The sequence below is a fragment of the Manis pentadactyla genome, chromosome 10 (genome assembly GCF_030020395.1).
Source record: "Manis pentadactyla isolate mManPen7 chromosome 10, mManPen7.hap1, whole genome shotgun sequence".
Lineage (NCBI taxonomy): Eukaryota > Metazoa > Chordata > Mammalia > Pholidota > Manidae > Manis > Manis pentadactyla.
The window spans coordinates 96,303,877-96,325,179 of NC_080028.1; the positions used below are offsets into that span (position 1 = coordinate 96,303,877).

The 21,303-nt window shown below is 46.9% G+C and overlaps 3 protein-coding genes across 3 annotated transcripts in view; all 3 read right to left on the reverse strand.

Moving 5' to 3' along the window:
• Positions 1-21,303, reverse strand: part of LOC118922158 (mucin-3B) — a 33,180-nt gene that overhangs the window by 3,237 nt on the left and 8,640 nt on the right. Inside the window, exons 2-3 of the mRNA XM_036904567.2 lie at positions 601-716; positions 429-487 (exon numbers count right to left, since the gene is read on the reverse strand). Coding sequence (XP_036760462.1) covers positions 429-487; positions 601-693 — 152 coding nt within the window. The 5' untranslated portion in view covers positions 694-716. The remainder of the gene's footprint in view (positions 1-428; positions 488-600; positions 717-21,303) is intronic.
• On the reverse strand, positions 1,182-5,562 carry LOC130679373 (mucin-3A-like). Its single transcript, XM_057487983.1, has 5 exons — positions 3,859-5,562; positions 3,549-3,757; positions 3,277-3,458; positions 1,691-1,879; positions 1,182-1,285 (listed from the first exon to the last, which is right to left on the reverse strand). The coding sequence occupies exons 1-5, from the start codon at positions 5,536-5,538 to the stop codon at positions 1,182-1,184; spliced, it is 2,364 nt and encodes a 787-aa protein (XP_057343966.1). The 5' UTR covers positions 5,539-5,562.
• LOC130679374 (mucin-3A-like) lies at positions 5,672-10,906 on the reverse strand. Its single transcript, XM_057487984.1, has 3 exons — positions 10,776-10,906; positions 5,998-9,104; positions 5,672-5,896 (listed from the first exon to the last, which is right to left on the reverse strand). Exons 1-3 carry the CDS (start codon positions 10,831-10,833, stop codon positions 5,672-5,674), a joined length of 3,390 nt encoding a protein of 1,129 aa, XP_057343967.1. The 5' UTR covers positions 10,834-10,906.

Here is a 21,303-nt window from a genome sequence, read left to right on the forward strand (position 1 = left end):
GGAAGGTGGGACAAGGAATGATTGACATTCTCTTGCATGGTATCCAGCCATTACCAAACCAGGCCCTTCTGCACTCTCTGCCTCACTTATGCTGACCACTCAGCAGACCAGGCACAAGCTAGAGAGAGACAGCTCCAGTCCAGACAGCAGGCTTTCCACCCACCCCCTTCACCACCTCCCTGCATGTCCCATGGAATGTCTCTCCTTCCAGTATGCTTAAAGGTGGGGGGTAGGAGGAATCCTTCCTAGAGAGACCTGACTCCAGAAAATAATTGCAAAATCCCCCACAGAGTGATTTCCTTACATCCTCCCTCCACCCCTCTCTGAAGTCTGATAATTCCAAAAGCAAGGGATGGCTTCCGCAGCCTTTCTTCATCCCCCCTTCCTCCACCTAACACTGCCTCCACAACCCCAGAAGGGTCCCCTACCTCAGGGACAGGATCTTCACATCCTTGAACTCCTGCACATTTTTGTAAACCTCCTTCACCTGAAATGCCAAGGATCCTTGGGCTCACGTCTGAACCTCCAGACTTGAGGGTACCCAAGGGCCCATGCTCAGCTCCAGGGGAGGAGCCTTGGCTTTCCACCCTTCCCCCTCACCTGGTCCCGGAAGGAACTGATGAAGTTCTTGTAGACTGTGGAAGTGTTGTCATTGAGGTCTGCAGAGAACTCCTGGTCAACAGACACCTCCATGCCCACTTCAGCATCCACGGTCTCTGCACACAGCAGACCCCACTCTGGTCACTTCCCCATCACTCCTGTCTGACACCACCACCACCATCAACACTCAGACCCAGAAGCCCCTCTTGTGGCCCTCTCCATATCCCCCAAGGACCAACTGAACAACAGGAAGGATTGAGGTAGGAATTCTAGCATGAGTTGTCCTGAGATGGTGGAAAAAATGGAAGTCAGGATGCACAATGCTAAGGCCTGTGCTGTCTCCTTTGTCTGCCCTAGTGGGTGGCAGAATAATGGCCCCCAACAATGCTTACATCCTAATCTCCAGAACCAGTGGATATGTTATACTGCCTGGCAAGGAGGAAATCAATGTTGCAGATAGAATTAAGATTGCTAATCATCTGACTTTATATAGGGAAATAAACATGGATTCTCTGGGTGGCACCAATACAATCACAAGGTCTTTAACAGTGGAAAAGAGAGATAGGAGAGGTCAGAATCAGTCAGAGGAAGATGTGACTGTGGAAGAAAGGCACAGAGATGCAATGCTGCTGGTTTGAAGATGGAGAGGGGACCTGGAGACTAGGAATGCGGAAGGCTCCAGAACCTGGAAAGAGCAAGGAAATAGATTCTCTCCCTAGAGCCTCCAGAATGGAACACAGCCCTGCTGACTCCTTGATTTTGCCCAGTAAGAGCCATGTCAGACTCTTGATCTACAGAATTGAAAGATATTAAATTTGCTTTGTTTCAGCTGCTAAGGTTGTGATAATTTGTCAGAGCAGCAATTAGAAACTAATACAGCTCCAAGCAGCCCAGACCAGGAGGAGGACCCAGTCATCTCCTAAAGGTGATGGTGGATAGGAGACATGATATTGAGTAAGGAGGGCATGAGAGGGAAGACAGGGATGGAGGGATTGGGCAAAATGGCATGGGTGCCTCCATGTCAGCCACAAAGCAAAGCCCAAGAAGAGTCAATGGCACCTCCCAGGATAAAGTGCAGAAGGTAACTCACCCAAATCCACCTGTTCTACAGCAAACTCACAACGGGAGCCATAGAAGGCACTGGGGCAGTGACACTTGAGGCCATCCCAGGTACCCTCATTCTGGCATCTGATCTCCTGGAGCTCACAGCGGTACCCAGAGAACCCCGAGGGGCAGAGGCAGCGGCCCTGCATCCAAGTGCCACCATTGTCACAGGTGCCTGTGCAGCAAAGGAAGACAGAGAGCTTCAGGATAGGGCCTGACCTTGGTGGCATGGAAATTGAGCAGAGCAGGAGGACAAGGAACAGGGAGGTGGGAAGTCCAACCTGGGGTGCTGGTCAAATTAGACTTTGTGGTCATCTGAGTAGTGGTCAAAGTTCTCATGGACGATGTAAGGATGGCAGGAGTCTGAGTGGTAGTCGCCGCTGTTTCTGGAGTCCTGGTTGTGGCTGAGGTGGGGTAGGTCACCTCGCTTGAAGTCATCATGGCAGTTGTAAAGCTGCTGCTTGGTTCTGTGGTCGGTGGGAGACTTGTAGAGCCAGGCATATGTGGGGTGGTGGCAGAGTTGGTGCTCATCCAGGTTCTACTGGTGGGTCTTTGTGTGCTTGTCAAAACTGTGTTAATTGGGATAGTCCAAGGGCTGATAGAACTAAAGTCATCGGTTATGACATTGGTGGGCCCGCTTTCAACAACTGAAGTAGAAGTGTCCGTATTTGTAGGAAAGGCAGTTGTCCTACTGGTGAAACTAGGCAAGGTGGCCATCTCAGTAGTAGAGGTAAATATTGATATTGGGATGGTAGCTCTAGAAGTAATTTCACTACTTGGACCCATTTCAATGCATGGAGTAGTTGGGGAAGTGGGCACTATTATAACTGGTATAGATTCTGGACATGGGACAGTAGAAGAAAGAACAAAATATGGGGTTGTTTTACTAATAGGAACCATTACAGAAGACGTGGTTGGAGAAGTACTTGAAGTTTCAGATAAAGGAATAGTAAAAGCACTGACAGAAGACTCTGTGTTTTCTCTACTGGAGTTCCATGGAGAGGTAGGAGAAGATTTAGTTGTAGAAGTGACCACTGAATGTACACTGGAGGAAGAGAGGGTTGAAGACAGTGTGAGAGTAGATGCTGAAGAGGAGATAATGGTAACAAAAGAAGAGGTCAGTGCAGTTGTAGAAGTACTCAACATAGGAAAAGACGGCAGTTGAGAAACACCTGATGTTGTGGGGTTGGGTGTGGTTACCAATGGTGTGTTAGGAGGGGTGGTAGTGTCTGTACGGAAGGGCCTGGACAAAGTGGCTGTGGTTGAGGTGGCAAGCACTGAAGTTTGGGTAGAGGTGCTGATTTCAGTAATGGTTGTACTGATGGTACTAGTGGGAGCAGAAGAGGTGGGTGAGGAATAACTGGGGAGTGTGGTAGTCAAGATAGACATAAGAGAGGTGTTACTGGTCAACATGGAGAGTGGTTCTGTGCTTGAAGCAGGGGTAGAAGACAGATATTTACTAGTGAGTGAAGTCACTGGGGTGACATCAAACGTAGTGATCAATGGACCTTTGGTAGACGTGGGTGGGGTGGTGGTGATTGTCGCTGCTGTGGTTTGCATGGGTATGCTAACAGAGGACAAGGCTCTGTTGGTGGTTGTTCCCAGGGTACCAGATGTAGCGAGTGTTGCATTTGTGGTAGTTGTGGTTCTGCTCTGTGTAGAGTAGATTTTGGAAGTAGTGACCACTGGTGTCATCTGTGCTGTGGTTGGCGTGGGTGTTGTTACCAAGGATGTGGTAGCAGTGGTGACCGTGTCTGTATTAGGGGGACTGAGCGAAGTGAGTGCGGTTGAGGTGGCAAGTGTTGAGGGGTGTGCTGGGGTGGTGATATCAGTGGTGTCTGTGCTGAAGGTGCCAGTGGGAACTGTAGGGGTGGATGAGGCGTGAGAGGTGTGGGGTGAGGTAGTCAGGGTGGTCAGAGTGGTAGTGGTAGTAGTCAGTGTGGACGGTGATTCTGTGGTTGGGGCAGGGGCAGAAGATGGATGCGTGTGTGATGTTAAAGGGGTAGCGGTCACTGGAGAAGTGTGGGTAGTTGTGAGAGCGACTGATGTGGTCCTATGAGTAGGAGGATTCTCGGTCATGACCGAATCTGTAGACACGTCAAGGGTCGGAGCAAGTGTGGTTTTCCAGGTGGATGTGGTGTTAGTGGATGTGACGGTCGTCTCCACTCCTCCTGTGGTGGCTGCCGTAGTGGAGGGTGGTCCCATGGTGGTGGATGTCGTGTATATAGTGGTGGGAATGGGCACCAGGTGTGATTCAGTGGTTGAGTGGAGGGTTTGTGTGCTCATCACAGACGAAGTGGTCCTCTCTGTGCCAGTGGTGCTGGGACTGCTTGTGGATGTGGAAGAGGGGCCTGAAGAGGTAACGGGGATGCTTGTCTGGACAGAGGGAGTTGGAGTGCTGTGGGAAGTGGTGAGCGTGGGTGTCATTGTAAGTGTCGTAGCCGTGGTGGTGATGGCACTGGATGTTGTGCCTGTAGTTTGCGCAGTGGGGGAAGAAGGGATGGTATTTGCGGTGGTTGCCGACATACTGGAAACAATGGGTGTGGAAGTGAGATTGATCGTAGTGGTCAGTGGACCTGTTGAAGGCCTGGGTGTGGTGGGGGTGGGTGTCAGTGCTGTGGTACGCGTGTCTGTACCAACAGAGGACTGGGTTGTGGTGGTGATGGTCTCCGGGGTACTGGATGTAAGGGGTGTAGGGGTTGTGGTGGTTGTCATTGTGCTCCCTGTGGAGTAGATATTGGAAGTAGTGACTCCTAGTGTCATGTGTGGTGTGTTCGGTGTGGGTGTTGTTACCAAGGATGTGGTAGCAGTGGTGACTGTGTCTGTATTAGGGGGACTGAGCGAAGTGAGTGCGGTTGAGGTGGCAAGTGTTGAGGGGTGTGCTGGGGTGGTGATATCAGTGGTGTCTGTGCTGAAGGTGCCAGTGGGAACTGTAGGGGTGGATGAGGCGTGAGAGGTGTGGGGTGAGGTAGTCAGGGTGGTCAGAGTGGTAGTGGTAGTAGTCAGTGTGGACGGTGATTCTGTGGTTGGGGCAGGGGCAGAAGATGGATGCGTGTGTGATGTTAAAGGGGTAGCGGTCACTGGAGAAGCGTGGGTAGTTGTGAGAGCGACTGATGTTGTGGTCGTGAGAGTAGGAGAAATCTCTGTCATGACAGACTCTGTAGACACATCAAGGGTCGGAGCAAGTGTGGTTTTCCAGGTGGATGTGGTGTTAGTGGGTGTGACAGCGGTCTCCACTCCTCCTGTGGTGGCTGCAGTAGAGGAGGGTGGTCCCATGGTGGTGGATGTCATGTCTATAGAGGTGGGAGTGGATGCCAAGTGTGATTCAGTGGTTGAGTGCAGGGTTTGTGTGCTCATCACAGACGAAGTGGTCCTCTCTGTGCCAGTGGTGCTGGGACTGCTTGTGGATGTGGAAGAGGGGCCTGAAGAGGTAACGGGGATGCTTGTCTGGACAGAGGGAGTTGGAGTGCTGTGGGAAGTGGTGAGCGTGGGTGTCATTGTAAGTGTCGTAGCCGTGGTGGTGATGGCACTGGTTGTTGTGCCTGTAGTTTGCGCAGTGAGGGAAGAAGGGATGGTATTTGCGGTGGTTGCCGACATACTGGAAACAATGGGTGTGGAAGTGAGATTGATCGTAGTGGTCAGTGGACCTGTTGAAGGCCTGGGTGTGGTGGGGGTGGGTGTCAGTGCTGTGGTACGCGTGTCTGTACCAACAGAGGACTGGGTTGTGGTGGTGATGGTCTCCGGGGTACTGGATGTAAGGGGTGTAGGGGTTGTGGTGGTTGTCATTGTGCTCCCTGTGGAGTAGATATTGGAAGTAGTGACTCCTAGTGTCATGTGTGGTGTGTTCAGTGTGGGTGTTGTTACCAAGGATGTGGTAGCAGTGGTGACTGTGTCTGTATTAGGGGGACTGAGCGAAGTGAGTGCGGTTGAGGTGGCAAGTGTTGAGGGGTGTGCTGGGGTGGTGATATCAGTGGTGTCTGTGCTGAAGGTGCCAGTGGGAACTGTAGGGGTGGATGAGGCGTGAGAGGTGTGGGGTGAGGTAGTCAGGGTGGTCAGAGTGGTAGTGGTAGTAGTCAGTGTGGACGGTGATTCTGTGGTTGGGGCAGGGGCAGAAGATGGATGCGTGTGTGATGTTAAAGGGGTAGTGGTCACTGGAGAAGTGTGGGTAGTTGTGAGAGCGACTGATGTGGTCCTATGAGTAGGAGGATTCTCGGTCATGACCGAATCTGTAGACACGTCAAGGGTCGGAGCAAGTGTGGTTTTCCAGGTGGATGTGGTGTTAGTGGATGTGACGGTCGTCTCCACTCCTCCTGTGGTGGCTGCCGTAGTGGAGGGTGGTCCCATGGTGGTGGATGTCGTGTATATAGTGGTGGGAATGGGCGCCAGGTGTGATTCAGTGGTTGAGTGGAGGGTTTGTGTGCTCATCACAGACGAAGTGGTCCTCTCTGTGCCAGTGGTGCTGGGACTGCTTGTGGATGTGGAAGAGGGGCCTGAAGAGGTAACGGGGATGCTTGTCTGGACAGAGGGAGTTGGAGTGCTGTGGGAAGTGGTGAGCGTGGGTGTCATTGTAAGTGTCGTAGCCGTGGTGGTGATGACACTGGATGTTGTGCCTGTAGTTTGCGCAGTGGGGGAAGAAGGGATGGTATTTGTGGTGGTTGCCGACATACTGGAAACAATGGGTGTGGAAGTGAGATTGATCGTAGTGGTCAGTGGACCTGTTGAAGGCCTGGGTGTGGTGGGGGTGGGTGTCAGTGCTGTGGTACGCGTGTCTGTACCAACAGAGGACTGGGTTGTGGTGGTGATGGTCTCCGGGGTACTGGATGTAAGGGGTGTAGGGGTTGTGGTGGTTGTCATTGTGCTCCCTGTGGAGTAGATATTGGAAGTAGTGACTCCTAGTGTCATGTGTGGTGTGTTCGGTGTGGGTGTTGTTACCAAGGATGTGGTAGCAGTGGTGACTGTGTCTGTATTAGGGGGACTGAGCGAAGTGAGTGCGGTTGAGGTGGCAAGTGTTGAGGGGTGTGCTGGGGTGGTGATATCAGTGGTGTCTGTGCTGAAGGTGCCAGTGGGAACTGTAGGGGTGGATGAGGCGTGAGAGGTGTGGGGTGAGGTAGTCAGGGTGGTCAGAGTGGTAGTGGTAGTAGTCAGTGTGGACGGTGATTCTGTGGTTGGGGCAGGGGCAGAAGATGGATGCGTGTGTGATGTTAAAGGGGTAGCGGTCACTGGAGAAGCGTGGGTAGTTGTGAGAGCGACTGATGTTGTGGTCGTGAGAGTAGGAGAAATCTCTGTCATGACAGACTCTGTAGACACATCAAGGGTCGGAGCAAGTGTGGTTTTCCAGGTGGATGTGGTGTTAGTGGGTGTGACAGCGGTCTCCACTCCTCCTGTGGTGGCTGCAGTAGAGGAGGGTGGTCCCATGGTGGTGGATGTCATGTCTATAGAGGTGGGAGTGGATGCCAAGTGTGATTCAGTGGTTGAGTGCAGGGTTTGTGTGCTCATCACAGACGAAGTGGTCCTCTCTGTGCCAGTGGTGCTGGGACTGCTTGTGGATGTGGAAGAGGGGCCTGAAGAGGTAACGGGGATGCTTGTCTGGACAGAGGGAGTTGGAGTGCTGTGGGAAGTGGTGAGCGTGGGTGTCATTGTAAGTGTCGTAGCCGTGGTGGTGATGGCACTGGATGTTGTGCCTGTAGTTTGCGCAGTGGGGGAAGAAGGGATGGTATTTGCGGTGGTTGCCGACATACTGGAAACAATGGGTGTGGAAGTGAGATTGATCGTAGTGGTCAGTGGACCTGTTGAAGGCCTGGGTGTGGTGGGGGTGGGTGTCAGTGCTGTGGTACGCGTGTCTGTACCAACAGAGGACTGGGTTGTGGTGGTGATGGTCTCCGGGGTACTGGATGTAAGGGGTGTAGGGGTTGTGGTGGTTGTCATTGTGCTCCCTGTGGAGTAGATATTGGAAGTAGTGACTCCTAGTGTCATGTGTGGTGTGTTCGGTGTGGGTGTTGTTACCAAGGATGTGGTAGCAGTGGTGACTGTGTCTGTATTAGGGGGACTGAGCGAAGTGAGTGCGGTTGAGGTGGCAAGTGTTGAGGGGTGTGCTGGGGTGGTGATATCAGTGGTGTCTGTGCTGAAGGTGCCAGTGGGAACTGTAGGGGTGGATGAGGCGTGAGAGGTGTGGGGTGAGGTAGTCAGGGTGGTCAGAGTGGTAGTGGTAGTAGTCAGTGTGGACGGTGATTCTGTGGTTGGGGCAGGGGCAGAAGATGGATGCGTGTGTGATGTTAAAGGGGTAGTGGTCACTGGAGAAGTGTGGGTAGTTGTGAGAGCGACTGATGTGGTCCTATGAGTAGGAGGATTCTCGGTCATGACCGAATCTGTAGACACGTCAAGGGTCGGAGCAAGTGTGGTTTTCCAGGTGGATGTGGTGTTAGTGGATGTGACGGTCGTCTCCACTCCTCCTGTGGTGGCTGCCGTAGTGGAGGGTGGTCCCATGGTGGTGGATGTCATGTATATAGTGGTGGGAATGGGCGCCAGGTGTGATTCAGTGGTTGAGTGGAGGGTTTGTGTGCTCATCACAGACGAAGTTGTCCTCTCTGTGCCAGTGGTGCTGGGACTGCTTGTGGATGTGGAAGAGGGGCCTGAGGAGGTAACGGGGATGCTTGTCGGAACAGAGGGGGTTGTAGTGCTGTGAGGAGTTATGAGCGTGGGTGTCATGGTAGGTGTCGTGGCCACGGTCGTGATGGCACTGGATGTTGTGCCTGTAACTTTAATGGTGGGGGAAGATGGGATGGTTTCTCTCGTGGTCAAAGCAGTGGGTCTGGAGGTGGGATTGATCGTGGTGGTCAGTGGACCTGTCGAAACCCTGGATCGGGTCGTGGTCATTGTCAGTGTTGTTATAGGCATGCCCGTAGTAACGGCGGATCGAGTGGACATATGGCTTGTGTGGACTGTCTCACTGGATTGTTTTTTTGTGGTGGGGGCTGTGGTAGAAGACAAGCGCATACTCGTGGTGTAGGACCATGAGGTTGGTGTCTTGCAGGTGGTGGTGGGGTAAGTAGTGGTGATTATCAAGCTCGTTGGATTGATGCACTCTGTGGTGCTCATGTACATTATGAGTGTAGGTGGGCTGGTTCCAACCTTTATGACAATCTTAGATATTGGACTTGCTGAGGAACTGGAATTGTTTGTAGTTTTGAGCAGGGTTTCAGAAAAGGGTTCAAACCGGGGGGATGTGAGGGGCTTCTGAGGTGTGTTTTTCCTGCTACCTGGAGTGGGAGAATTCATTTGGGAGATGCTGAGTGGCCACCCTGCTCTGCCTCTGGAGACTGTGGGGTTGCCAGGCACTGTGGGGGCTGCATCTGTACTGAGGAAAAGCCCAGCAGGGACGGACATGGCCAAGGATAAAGCTCCTGTATTAGTGATAGAACAGAGAAATTCATTTGTTGGTTGTTTTGTCTCCATAACCCTACGTAGAGTTTTCACTACCCCATTTTCCAGACACATGTCATAGAAGGTAGGAAGCTCAGTCGCTTATTCCCCCATAAGAGGAAGGTTGGGGCTGGGTCCTTTCAGGTTCTGAAGCAACATCTGGACACCCCCGGCAGCCTCGCCCCACCTGCCTCCTCCGGGTGTCACCGCTCCAGCCTTGGAGGACTGTGTGCACACCGGTTCAGCTGAGGCTCCTGCCTCTCCCTCGTCAGCCCCATCCCTCCTCTCACAGCCCCATTTCCCCCACCGGCTGCCCAAAGTCCTCACCTGGCTGCCCTCTGCACCTACCCTGTGGCCAACCTCTGCTCTCCTCCCTGTGACCCACTGCTGTGCCGGCTGTCTCTCCTCTCAGAGAGAAAGAACCCAGCCAAGGCTGGGTGGGGGTGGGGACACATCGCTGATCCCAGGAGACAAGGGTGAAAGAACTGCAAAGGGAATGGAGCTCAGAGTCCTTTGAGATTAAGGTTCAAGGAGAGGGAACCACACTGACAGGTAGAGGAGCAGGATGGAGAAGGAAACTTCCAGAAAGAAATGCCTCAGCAGGCAGGCATTATTCCCAGACTTTAGGCTTAGCAGTCAGTGCTAATAATAAAAACAGATGTGTTTGCCATCATCTTCTCTTTTTTGGCCTCTGGTTAATTCGTTCACAAGTATGAACCCCATTTTAGGAGACTGCGGACTCATGCAGCCACAGCACTTGCAGTCAGAAGTGCCCAAACCACCTGTCCTGTCAGCATTAGCCTCCTCCTCACCTCAGACCTGAGACACCTTGGTCTGAGATCCGGGATTTCACTTCTCAGTCTAGCAGGGTGGTAATTTGGTAGGGGATTGGTGCGGGATTATGAAGATTCCTAGGCTAGAGCCTTTAGAGCCAGGCTGTGGCCCTGGAGGAAATGCAAGGGAGGCCCGTGGCCTCTGGGTTGGGAAGGTGTAGGATTGGGGGTCAGGAGCGGACACCAGGAGGCAGAGGGAAGGGAGCACAGAGAAACTGGGGGATCTACGGGGTAGAAGAGAGAAGGCCCTGGACTCTACCCCGGGTGGTCTCAGACCCCACCTTTGGGAGCAATCAGGGTCTCCTGACCCCCATACTGCCAGCAACAGCTGTGCCAGTAAAATGGGCTGGGTGGGGCTGCGGGAGGTAGGGGAGAGCTGGAGGGTGGGGGGTGCACAGGAACCAAAGGCATAGCTGAGCCAGGGAGAAGAGCGTGCCCCAGGGACAGAGCCGGACTCTCAGGAGGGGAGGGCAGCAGCACGGAAGTAAAGAGAAAGTCCAGGGCAGAGGCAGCATCTGGGCTGGGGATGGAGGGATGACAGAAGAGGAAAAGGCTCAGAAAACTGAATCTAAGTGGGAAGAGCAGCCTCCCACGACGAGGTGACACCCACCTTCCTGACATGAGCACCTACCCCTGCAACCTGCTTGGTCCTGCATACCAGGCAACACCCGCTTCCTTTCAGCCCCAGCGCCTCTGTTCTGACCATGCCCAGAGCTCCAAAGGATCCCTCCTCAGCTACCCCTTAGGCCTCAGAGCCCCCCCAGCACCCGTGGAACATCAGGAGGTTCTCTCCAGCCCTCCCCTGCGTCACCCCCTCACCTGTGGCCTCTAGGAAGTCCCTGAGGATCCAGAGGCTGAGGAGCCAGAGCAGCTGCATGGGCCTTGTGGGGTGGGGGTTGGGCGTAGAGCAGGCAGCAGCCCGGGGACAGCAGCAAGGAGGCAGCTGCAGTGTGCCCAGCAGCACCCAGCTCCAACTGAGAGGCGTGGTTATCTGCCCTGCTGGGCGTGAGCCTAAGCCTGCCTTTACCTTTACACCACCCATCTCACCCCTCTTCCCCCCTTCTTCCTGTATCTGACTTCAGCGTTGTGGGAAGGGAGGTCACTGAGCAAGCCCAGGAGGTGTCAATGGGGAGAGCAGCTTGCGGTCAACCCCAACTCCACCTAAGCACCACGCCCGCCTGGCCCACTTGGAGCGGATCCCAGGACAATGCCCTTCCCCTCCCCTGCCTCCCACCAAGAACTAGCAAAACTGGGTGGAGAATACACTTGGCCAAGAACTTGGACTCTGGAGTCTGGGGCTGCAGTGTCTCCATAGTTTCAGCCCCAGATGTGGGGGAGGAGGTGAAACCTTGCTCTCCTTCACTCTCTCTGTCCCTTGCTCTTCCTTCTCTCCATCCAGCCCTTATCAAGACTCTGGGGCTGTGACCTCACAACCAAATCCATGGAAGCAATGCAGAAGTCAATTAGGAGTCATTTTAATATCTGAAAATTTGGCCCAGGTCCCAGAAAGGAAACACAGATGGCCAGTGGAAATAATCAAACAAAATGACCCATTTTGACCCAACAGATTAGCAACTATTAGGAAGGTTGATTCCATTCAGTGTTGGGCAAGGTGTGAAAAATAAATTCTCTTACCCAGCTGGTGGGATTGTGTGTTAGGCTGCTTTAAAAAGGCAATTTAGTGGCATCTATTAAAATTTTAAATATGTGCTCAAGGACCCAGTAATTTCACCATTCCATCTCTGTATTCAAGAAGCACTTCAAAACATGAGTGTACACACATGTCAAAATTCACTAAAAGATTTGTGCATTTTATTGTATGTACCTCAATTTAAACAAAGAGGTATTCATGAGAATATTTATTGCCATCCAGTTTATTGCAATTCCAATAGAAATTGGAGACAGCCCTCAATGGAAAACTAGGACTATGGAACAGTCATACCACAGACTACCATGCTCAAATAAAAAATGTTACCATCATTGAAAGACTCTCAGAATGTCTTGTTCATTCTGAACATGTTCAGTAGACATGGTTTTGTTAAAACACACCCACATATGTTCAAATGAATACACGCATGTACACCACATGTAAGCACATCCAAAATGTGTAAAAAGGCTCACCTACTCCATAACAGGGGTAATGTTAACTCAGAGAAGAGTGAAGGAGCTATGGTTCAGAATGACAGTTAAGGAGTTCTATCATAGTTTTCACGTTTTACCTTGACAAAGATTTTCTCTTTGACCAAACTCTAGCCAGGCTCCCCTGACCCTGCTTCTCAACTAATCTTCAACCTTGGCCTACAAAGACTTGAAAAAACACTAAAGTAGTTTCTAACAGCTCCAGGCCTCCTCCTTAGGCTGACCCCAGCCCCTTTAAAATGCCTGCCTAAGAAAACTCAAGGCTGCCAAAAGAGCATACTGTTTGTTCCAGCCAACCCCTAAAGATAGGGCCCCTGTGCCCCAGCCTCTGTGGAAGGTGGAAGCCTAACTTTGGTGTCAGTTAGCAAACCCAGGTGGGTTTCATGTGGATCAGCCCCCCTCCCCTTTTTATAATGTTCCATTTCCTGGGCTCTGCTGAGCCTCACTCACTCCTGTTTGTACTCCCTCACCCTCCCTTTTGAAATTGATAACAAAACTCACCATTTTGTAGACAATTCACAACATTGTAGAACTAAACAATACACATGTAAGCAACCAATGGATCAAAGAAGAAATCACTCTCCAAGAGAAATTGGAAAATACCTTAAGAGATGAACAAAAACAGAAACACAACTTACCAAAACTTATGGGATACAGTAAAAGCTATGCTAAGGGGCAGATTTGTAGCTATAGATGCATATGCTAAAAATAAGAAAGATCTCAAATCAACAACCTAACTTAACAACTTAAGGAAATAGAAAAAAGACCTAAATCCAAAGCAAGTAGAAGAAAGGAAATAATAAATATTAAGGCAGAGATGAATGAAATAGAAAAATAATAGAGAAAATCAATTAAACCAAAAGGTGGTTCTTTGAAAAGATCAACAAAATTGGCAAAACTTTAGCTAGATGAACTAAGGAAAAAAGGAATATTCAAATTGCTGAAATCAGAAATAAAAATGGGGACATGACTACCAATCCTACAGAAATAAAAAGAATCAAGAGTACTGTGAACAATTGTATGCCAACAAAATGGGTAACTTTGATGAAATGGACAAATTCCTAGATGCACAAAACCAGATGAAACTAGGAAAAATGTAGAAAATCTGAATAGACCTACAACTAGTAAGGAGATTGAATCAGTATCAAAAATCACTCAACAAAGAAAATGCCTGGAACTGATGACTTCACAGGCAAATTCTACCAAACATTTAAATAAGAACTAATGCCAATCTTTCTCAAACTTTTCCAAAAAATTGAAGAGGAGGGACCACTTGCTAACTCATTTTATGAGGCCAGCATTACCCTGATTCCAAAACCAGACAAAAACACCACAAGAAAAGAAAACTACAGACCAATTTCCCTTATGAACATTGATAGAGAAATCCTAAAAAATATATATTAGCAAATAGAATTCAATATACTGAAAGGATTATAGAGCATGAACAATTGGGATTTATTCCTTACATACAAGGATTGTTTAGCATATGAAAATCAATCAATATAATATGCCATATCAACAGAATGAAGGGGAAAAAAGTCACCTGATCGAGAAAAGGCATTTGACAAAATTCAACACCCTGTCATGATAAAAAAAAACACTCGACCAAATAGGAATAGAAGGAAATTACCTCCACATGATAAAAACCATATATGAAAACCCACAGCAAACATCATACTCACTGATGAAAGACTGAAAGTGTTTCCTCCAAGATCAAGAACAAGGTAAGGGTGCTTTTCACTACTTCTAGTCAACCTAGTATTGGAAGTTTTAGCCAGAAAAGTTAGGCAAGAAAAAGAAATGACATCCAAATTAGAAAGGAAGAAGTAAAATGATTTCTGCTTGGAGATGATATGATCTTATATGTAGAAATCCCTAAAGAGTCTACCCAAAACACTGTTAAAACTAATAAATGAACTCAGCAAAGTATCAGGACACAAAGTCAACACACAAAAATCAATTGCACTTCTATAGTCTAACAATAAACAATCTGAAAAGAAAATTACAAAAGTAATTTCATTTATAATAGCATCAAAAAGAATAGAATATTTAGCAATTAACCAAAGAAGTTAAAGAGTTGGATAATGAAAACTGCAAAACACCACTGAAAGAAATTTTAAATCACATAAATAAATGAAATATATCCCATGTTCATGGATTGGAGTACTTGATATTGTTAAAATATCAATATTGCTTACTCAAAGTGATCTACAGAGTCATTGCAGTCCCTATAAAAATCCCAATGAAATTTTTTGCAAAAATAGAAAAATCCAGTCTTAAATTCATATGGAAACTCAAGGAACTCTGAATAGTCAAAACAGTCTTGGAAAAGAAGAGCAAAATTGAAAGACTCACACTTTCTGATTCCAAACTTCCCACAAAACTACAGTAACCAAAACAGTGTGGTACTGGCATAAATATAGACATATAGACTACTGGAATAGGATAAAGAGCCCAGAAACAAACCCTTGCATATATGGTCAAGTGATTTTTGACAAGGATGCCAAGACCATTCAATGGGGAAAGAATCTTCCCAACAAGTGGTTCTGGGAAAATTGAATATCCACATGCAAAAGAATTCAGCTGGACCCTTACCTAACATCAGATACAAAAATTTACTCAAAGTAGATTAAGGACCTAAATGTAATACCTAAACAGTAAAACTCTTAGTAAAAAACATGAGACAAAAGCTTCACAACATTGGATTTGGCAGTAATTTATTGGATATGACACCAAAGACACAGGAAACAAAAGAAAAAATGGAATTGGATTTCATGAAAATTTTAAATTTCTGTGCATGAAAGACATGATCAGCAGAGTAAAAAGGCACCCCACAGAATGGGAGAAATGTTTGCGAGCCATATATCTTATAAGGGATTAATATCCAGAATATATGGAGAAGTGCTAAAAAGCTCAACAAAAAAGCAAACAACCTGATTACAAAATGGGCAAAGGATCTGAATACCCATTTCCCCAAAGAAAATATATGAATGAATATAGCACATGAAAAGATGTTCAACATCAGTAATTGTTAGAGAAATGCATATCAAAACAACAGTGAGATCCCACCTCATATCCATAAGGAGGGCTACTCTCAAAAAAGGAAAATAAAGTGTTGGCAAGGATGTGGAGAAATTGGGACCCTTATGCACTGTTGGTAGAAATGTAAAATGATACAACCACAGTAGGTAACAGTATGGCAAGTCCTCAAAAATTCTTTAATAGAATTACCATTTGATGCAGCACCCCCACCTCTGGGTATACACCCAAAAGAATAGAAGGCAGGGATAACATGTTTGTATACCCATGTTGTTAGCAGCATTATTCGCAATAGCTAAAACATGGAAGTAATCCACAAGTCCACTGACAGATGAATGGGCAAGCCGAATGTGGCATATATGTACAATGTAATATTATTTAGCTTTAAAAAGGGAGGAAATTCTGCAATATGCTACAACATGGGTGAACCTTGAGAACATCATGCTAAATTAAATAAACCAGTTAGAAAAAGAAAAATACTGTAAGACTCCACTTATATAAGGTACTTATTCAAAATTATAAAGACAGAAAGTAGAATGGTGGTTGCCAAGAGTGGGGGGAGGGGAAAGTGGGGAATTATTGTTTAATGGGTATAGGGTTTCAGTTTTGCAAGATGAAGAGTTATGGAGATGGGTGGGGCTGATGGTTGCACAACCATGTAACCGTACACTTAAAAATGTTTAAGATGGTAAATTTTATGTTATGCATATCTTACATCGCATAAGCAATTTTTAAAAACACTTACCCAGCAGACTCACAGACTCTAAGAAGGAACTAGCAGTTATCAAAGGGAAGGGGCTGGGGAGGGTAGGTGGGGAGGGTGGAAGAAGGGGATTAAAGGACATTATAATTAGCACTCACAATATAGGTAGGTCATAGGGAAGGCAGTACAGCACAAAGACAAGTAATGACTCTATAGCGTCTTACTATGCTGATGGACAGTGATTGCAATGGGGTTGGGGGGGACTTGATAATATGGGTGAATGTTGAAACCACAATGTTGCTCATGTGAAACCTTCATAAGATTGTGTATCAATGATACCTTAATTTAAAAAAAATGAATGCTTACCATCAATAAAAAAGCCAAAATAATTATAATAATAACTCAAAACATATAATAATACAGACTGCTGCCTAGGAAAATAGGGGAGGGGGCAGAAGTGGGCTTGGGAAGGACTAAAGCCCAAGGAGAATATTTGAAGGAGTAGGTCAAAGTGCCACTCACCACACTGGGGGGCTTCTCTTTAAAACCAAGCATACAAAATTATGAATTATCAAATTAGATACGACCATCCCCAAGGCCTTGGAGTCTTTGCAGAGAGAAACCACGCAAATCCTCCTCTTCCTAGGAGTCCCAAGACTCAGGAAGGCACAAGGGGTTGCAAAGTGGTAAGGCAACTGGGGAACTCACCTACACCAGCCCCATAAGGGCTCCCTGAGGGTCTGTGCCTCTCACATCGCGTGGGTGAACCTGTCTTGATCAAGAAGGACTGGAGGGATTGTAAAGGAAAGGGCATTGTGCATACCCACCAAGCAACGCTGGCCAAGCACTGGACACACATCTGGCCTCGCCAAAATTTGAGGGATATGTTAAATTGCTCTGGCCTCAGAGGGTGTGTGGCCAACTTGGGAAAGTGAGCAAAGGAGTAGAAAAATGAGGTGGAACGCAGAACCAGGCAGTGAGACCGCAGATGTGGCTCAGGGTAGGGAACTGACTGGGGCCCAGACCATTCTCGGTGTCCCCACTTGGATTTCTTAACACCTTTGATCAGAGCGCACAGCATTAAAAATACAAGTTTTCAAAAAAATTTTGTTTTTCAAAGGAGACTCCTTGGAACTGGGGCTATGTGGTCAGGTACCAGGGCTAGCCAAAATGCTGGAGAGAGCTCAACATGCCAGTCACTGTGCTGGGGACATGGATGTGAATGGGCCCCTGTCGCAAGGGACACTGGGCTCCTGTGGATGTGGATCCCAGTCCAACATCAGGATCCCTGATTCCTCCCCATTCATCCTCTCAATTTCATCTCCCTCTACTGCCCAAACTTCCTTCTGCTCCAGCCAACAGGCTTGCTTGCCTCATGCTTTCCTACCTCCTGGCCTTCGCCTGAGCAGTTTCCTACACCAGGAATGCCCTCTCCGTCTCCCTTGGCTTTCTCTCAGCCTGTGATAATCCTACCCTTCCTTTACCACTTTGCTCCTCTCTCTCCTCACACAGGAAGCCGTGTGTGATCAAGCAGTGATCTCCCCACTTCCACGATAATGTTCCTACCACCAGTCTCTTTCCCATGGTACTTAATTACCATTTGGTGGCAGGTATTACTGTCAGTGGAATGCCTGATCAGAAGGGCAAGGGGAAGGTGACACCTTTGCACTCTTAGCTGGGGCAGTGACCACTTTGCTTCCAGAGTCAAGGGAGCCGCCACCCCACTCATGGGGAAGGTGGTCCAGCTAAGACTGCTGGAGCCTTCTTGCTGCTGTCCAAGGATGTGCCACCTCCACGCTGGCATCCAGCCTTCATGGGAAGGCTGGAGGGGATGAAAGGGAAGATACAGAGCAGCCAGCACTTCAGCTGCTTAGCCCACTGTGCCCGACGGGGGCTGGAAGTACTGCTGTCAGATAGACAGAGCCTTTGTGTAGGCTGCCCATGTACAACCGAGACCCAGAGGGTGGCTCCAGAGACAAATATGGTCCCAGCCAGAGTGTGAGATGGACATAAGGCAGAAATGGAAAGATGAGACTGAGAATGGTGAGGCTGGCCCAGCCATCAGTGACTCCCACCATTGGGCCCCTTCCCAGCCCCTCATTCCACTAGCCAGGTGACATGAAAGTGGGTTGCATGGGAGAAGAGCAAGGGCACTGGCCTCTCTCCAAGGTCCCACTGTTGTCATAGGTACCTGAGGAAGATGTGAATCCAGGAAAGTACAGGCTGGGACCATTCCCCAAAGCCAAGGTTAGGGACAAAGTGTTGGAGTTAAGGCCAGGGATAGTGCTCCTCCCCACCAGAGTTAGTCTGGGGAGAACAGGCCAGTGTGTTCACCATCCTCTCCCCTGGGTCATTATCTGAACTGTGGTTGCAATTGTCCCTGATGGTCAGGTGGGAGTTGGGGTGCCAGCCAGAGCTGTCTGTGAGGTCATTGTGGTCAGGGTAGGGAGCATCTATTTGCATGATAGCAGATGAGAAGCTAGTATTTGGTTTTGAGACAAGTGGAAGTCAGTAGTGGTTGGTCTTATCAGTCAGGAGGGGTCAGGCTATGCTAACATAACAAACACTCCCAAAGGCTCAGTGGCTTGCAATAGCAGAGGTTCATTTCTCACTCATGCGACCACCCATCTCAATGCCTGTGCCCTTCACTCAGGGACCCAGGCTGAGGAAGCAGCCTCTGTCTGGGACATGGCCAGTCTCAAGGCAGTGGGAAATGACAGGTGGCAAAACCATGAGTGAGCTTCTAAAGCTTCTTTCCAGAGATGATGTACACCCATGTATGTTGGCTAAAGCAAGTCCCATGGATGCCCCTGAGCTTGACAGGACAGGGACTAAAGCCCTTCATTAGGGAGAGGCTCCAAAAGTCCAGGGTGCCAAGCCTGATATCAGTGGGGTGGGGAGAGATAATCCACTCCAGAGAGGGAAAGCAAATATGTTGAATAATAACACAACTTAGCACAGCTGGGATTCTGGCAGTGGTTATGGTTTAAGCTAATCGAGATCCATCAGTGGCAAGTGGCAGACAGGATGGAACCCCTGGGTGGGTCTGTGTGTGTTTCTCTAAGCTGCGTTAGGGAGATGGTCCCTGTGGGGGCAGAATCAGGAGGATCAGTTCGGGTGCTGGTGGCTATCCAGCAGTCAAGGGTGTTGGAGAACTACCACAGCGAAGGGGGTAACTGCTATACTAGAGAAACTGGAAACTGGACATTGCAGTTATTTATGTTAGCAAAGGCAAGATGGCCATCCTCCCAGCAGTGATTCCCACCAATGTGGAGGAGGTACTTCAACACTGGGTTCTGTACCAACACATCGAGTGGTGTGAGAAGCAGAGATGGTGACAATCAGTGTCATTCCTGGACACTTTATAGAAAGAGATAACACAGTTATGGAAAGAATTTTAGTACTGGTGAGAGTTGACAGAACATGATCTTTCCACATCTTAAAATCAAGAATAGAGTTAAGATTGAGGATGAGAATCACAGAGGAATATATGCAGTGCACCTCCATTTGCACAAATTTTTAAAAAGTTAATCTAATAACATTTGGATTAGGATTCTGTATGTGTACAGTATGTTATAAAGAAAATCAAATTATTGATACACAGCTCAGGAGAGAGTTCTCACAGAGGAGAGTGGTGTATTCCGCTGGTGAGAGGCATCTGGAGGGTGTCTAAAATACATAATGGTCAATTTCCTAAGCTGGGTAGTGGATACATGGATGTTCTTTTCTTATTACCCTTTAATGGTGTGTGTGTGTGTTCTCCACACGTCTGATGAATACATTTCTCAATTAAAAATAATTTAAGGGAATAGTAACATAGAACATTCTAGAAAATCAAAAACACTTTTTACTGAAATAAAACACAAGACAGGGTGTTCACTACTACCATTATTATTTCAACATTGTTTTTGGAGTTTTAGCTAATGTAATAGGGAAAAAACATAAAAAGAAATACATGGCATAAATAATAGAAAAAAGTTAAATGCCCCAATTTTTGCTGGTGAAATTATTATATAATTAGAAAATCCAAAGACACTAGTAGGGAAGAAACTACTATATTAATGAGAGGCTTTGATAAGCTGGCTGGATATAAAATAAATAATTTTTTTCCATTCTAGATATAACCAGCTAGAAATGGAAATTGGAAGAAATGTTCCATTCACAATAGAAACCCCAATGGAAAAATACTTGGGAACAAGAAAGAACAAATCTTATATGAGGAACTCCGTAAGGCTTTATTCAATGACATAGAACAAGATCTCAAAAAATTGAAAGGCTGTGCCAAGTTCTTGGGTAGCAAGCTTTTGCAATGAAAATGTCAGGTCTCCTAAAACTAATGTATACACATTTAATGCAATTTTAATTAAGATCTCAACAGGGTTGAATTTTTTAAATGGATACAATAGCCTTAAAATAAATGTACATTAATAAATGTCTAAAATATACTAGAATATTGTGAAAAGTAATTGAGAATGCTTGCTTTGTCATATATTAAAACATACATCAACTATTGCAATCCATTGGTGTTGCCATAACAGTAAGTAATAAATCCATGAAACAGAATGCAAAAGCCAGAAATAAATCCAATTATTTTAATATACAACAAAGGTGGAATTTAATTCGGATGAAAGAATGGTTTATTCAAAAACCCGACTGGCTGCTCACCTCTACAGCATGCCTACACTCCCTCCTTGAGTGTGAACTTTTGCTATATTAAATTATTCTTTGCTTATTAAAAAAATTAAATTTAATTAAATTTCAAAAAAAAGCAACTGACTATCCACATAGTAGAAAATAAACTTAGGTCTTTATCTTACAATATTAAATTTTAAAACAAACTAAATCAAAGATATGATAAACATTTTAAATTCTAGGAGAAAATTTAGGAGACTATGTATAACTCCTACATAGTTTTTAATCAAAACAAGAAACCCCAAAGGAATAAAACTAAAATGCAATATATTCTACAACATTAAAAAATAACATTTTTTGTGAAGGAATGATACCAAACAATTCAAATGAGACAAAGAATAGGTTAGGGGAAATTATTTGCAATGTGAATGACAGATAAAGAGTTAGTATCTATGACATACAAAGAGTATTTATGTTTAAAAATATGTTTAAAAATATGAATTGTTCAACTCTGTCCTCGTGGGCACTGAATATTTAATGTCTCTAAATATACTTTCAGAATTGACAGAATTGATGCTTTTGCTGGTTATTTAAAGGTCCTATAGTGTGTTTATTTTGTTTTGTTTTGTTCTATTTTGTTATTGCGATATAATTGACATATAACCTTATATTAGCTTCAGGTGTACAACATAACATTCAATATATGTGTGTATTGCGAAAGGATCACCACAGTAAGTCTTGTTAACATCCATCACCACATACAGTTACCTTTTTTCTTGTGATAAGTACCTATAAGATTTGCTCTATTGGCAACTTTCAAATAAACAACACAGT

Coding starts and splice junctions, on each gene's coding strand:
- LOC130679373 (XM_057487983.1), bottom strand. CDS start 5,538: ATGACACTAGGAGTCACTACTTCCAATATCTACTCCACAGGGAGCACA. Junction 1,880..3,276: donor CCAACAGAGCCTTGTCCTCT/GTTAGCATACCC, acceptor TTTGCTGCACAG/GCACCTGTGACAATGGTGGC. Junction 1,286..1,690: donor TGTAGAACAGGTGGATTTGG/GTGAGTTACCTT, acceptor TGCTCTTTCCAG/GTTCTGGAGCCTTCCGCATT.
- LOC130679374 (XM_057487984.1), bottom strand. CDS start 10,833: ATGCAGCTGCTCTGGCTCCTCAGCCTCTGGATCCTCAGGGACTTCCTA. Junction 9,105..10,775: donor GGACTTCCTAGAGGCCACAG/GTGAGGGGGTGA, acceptor TCACTAATACAG/GAGCTTTATCCTTGGCCATG. Junction 5,897..5,997: donor CAGGAGGAGTGGAGACGACC/GTCACATCCACT, acceptor TCCTACTCATAG/GACCACATCAGTCGCTCTCA.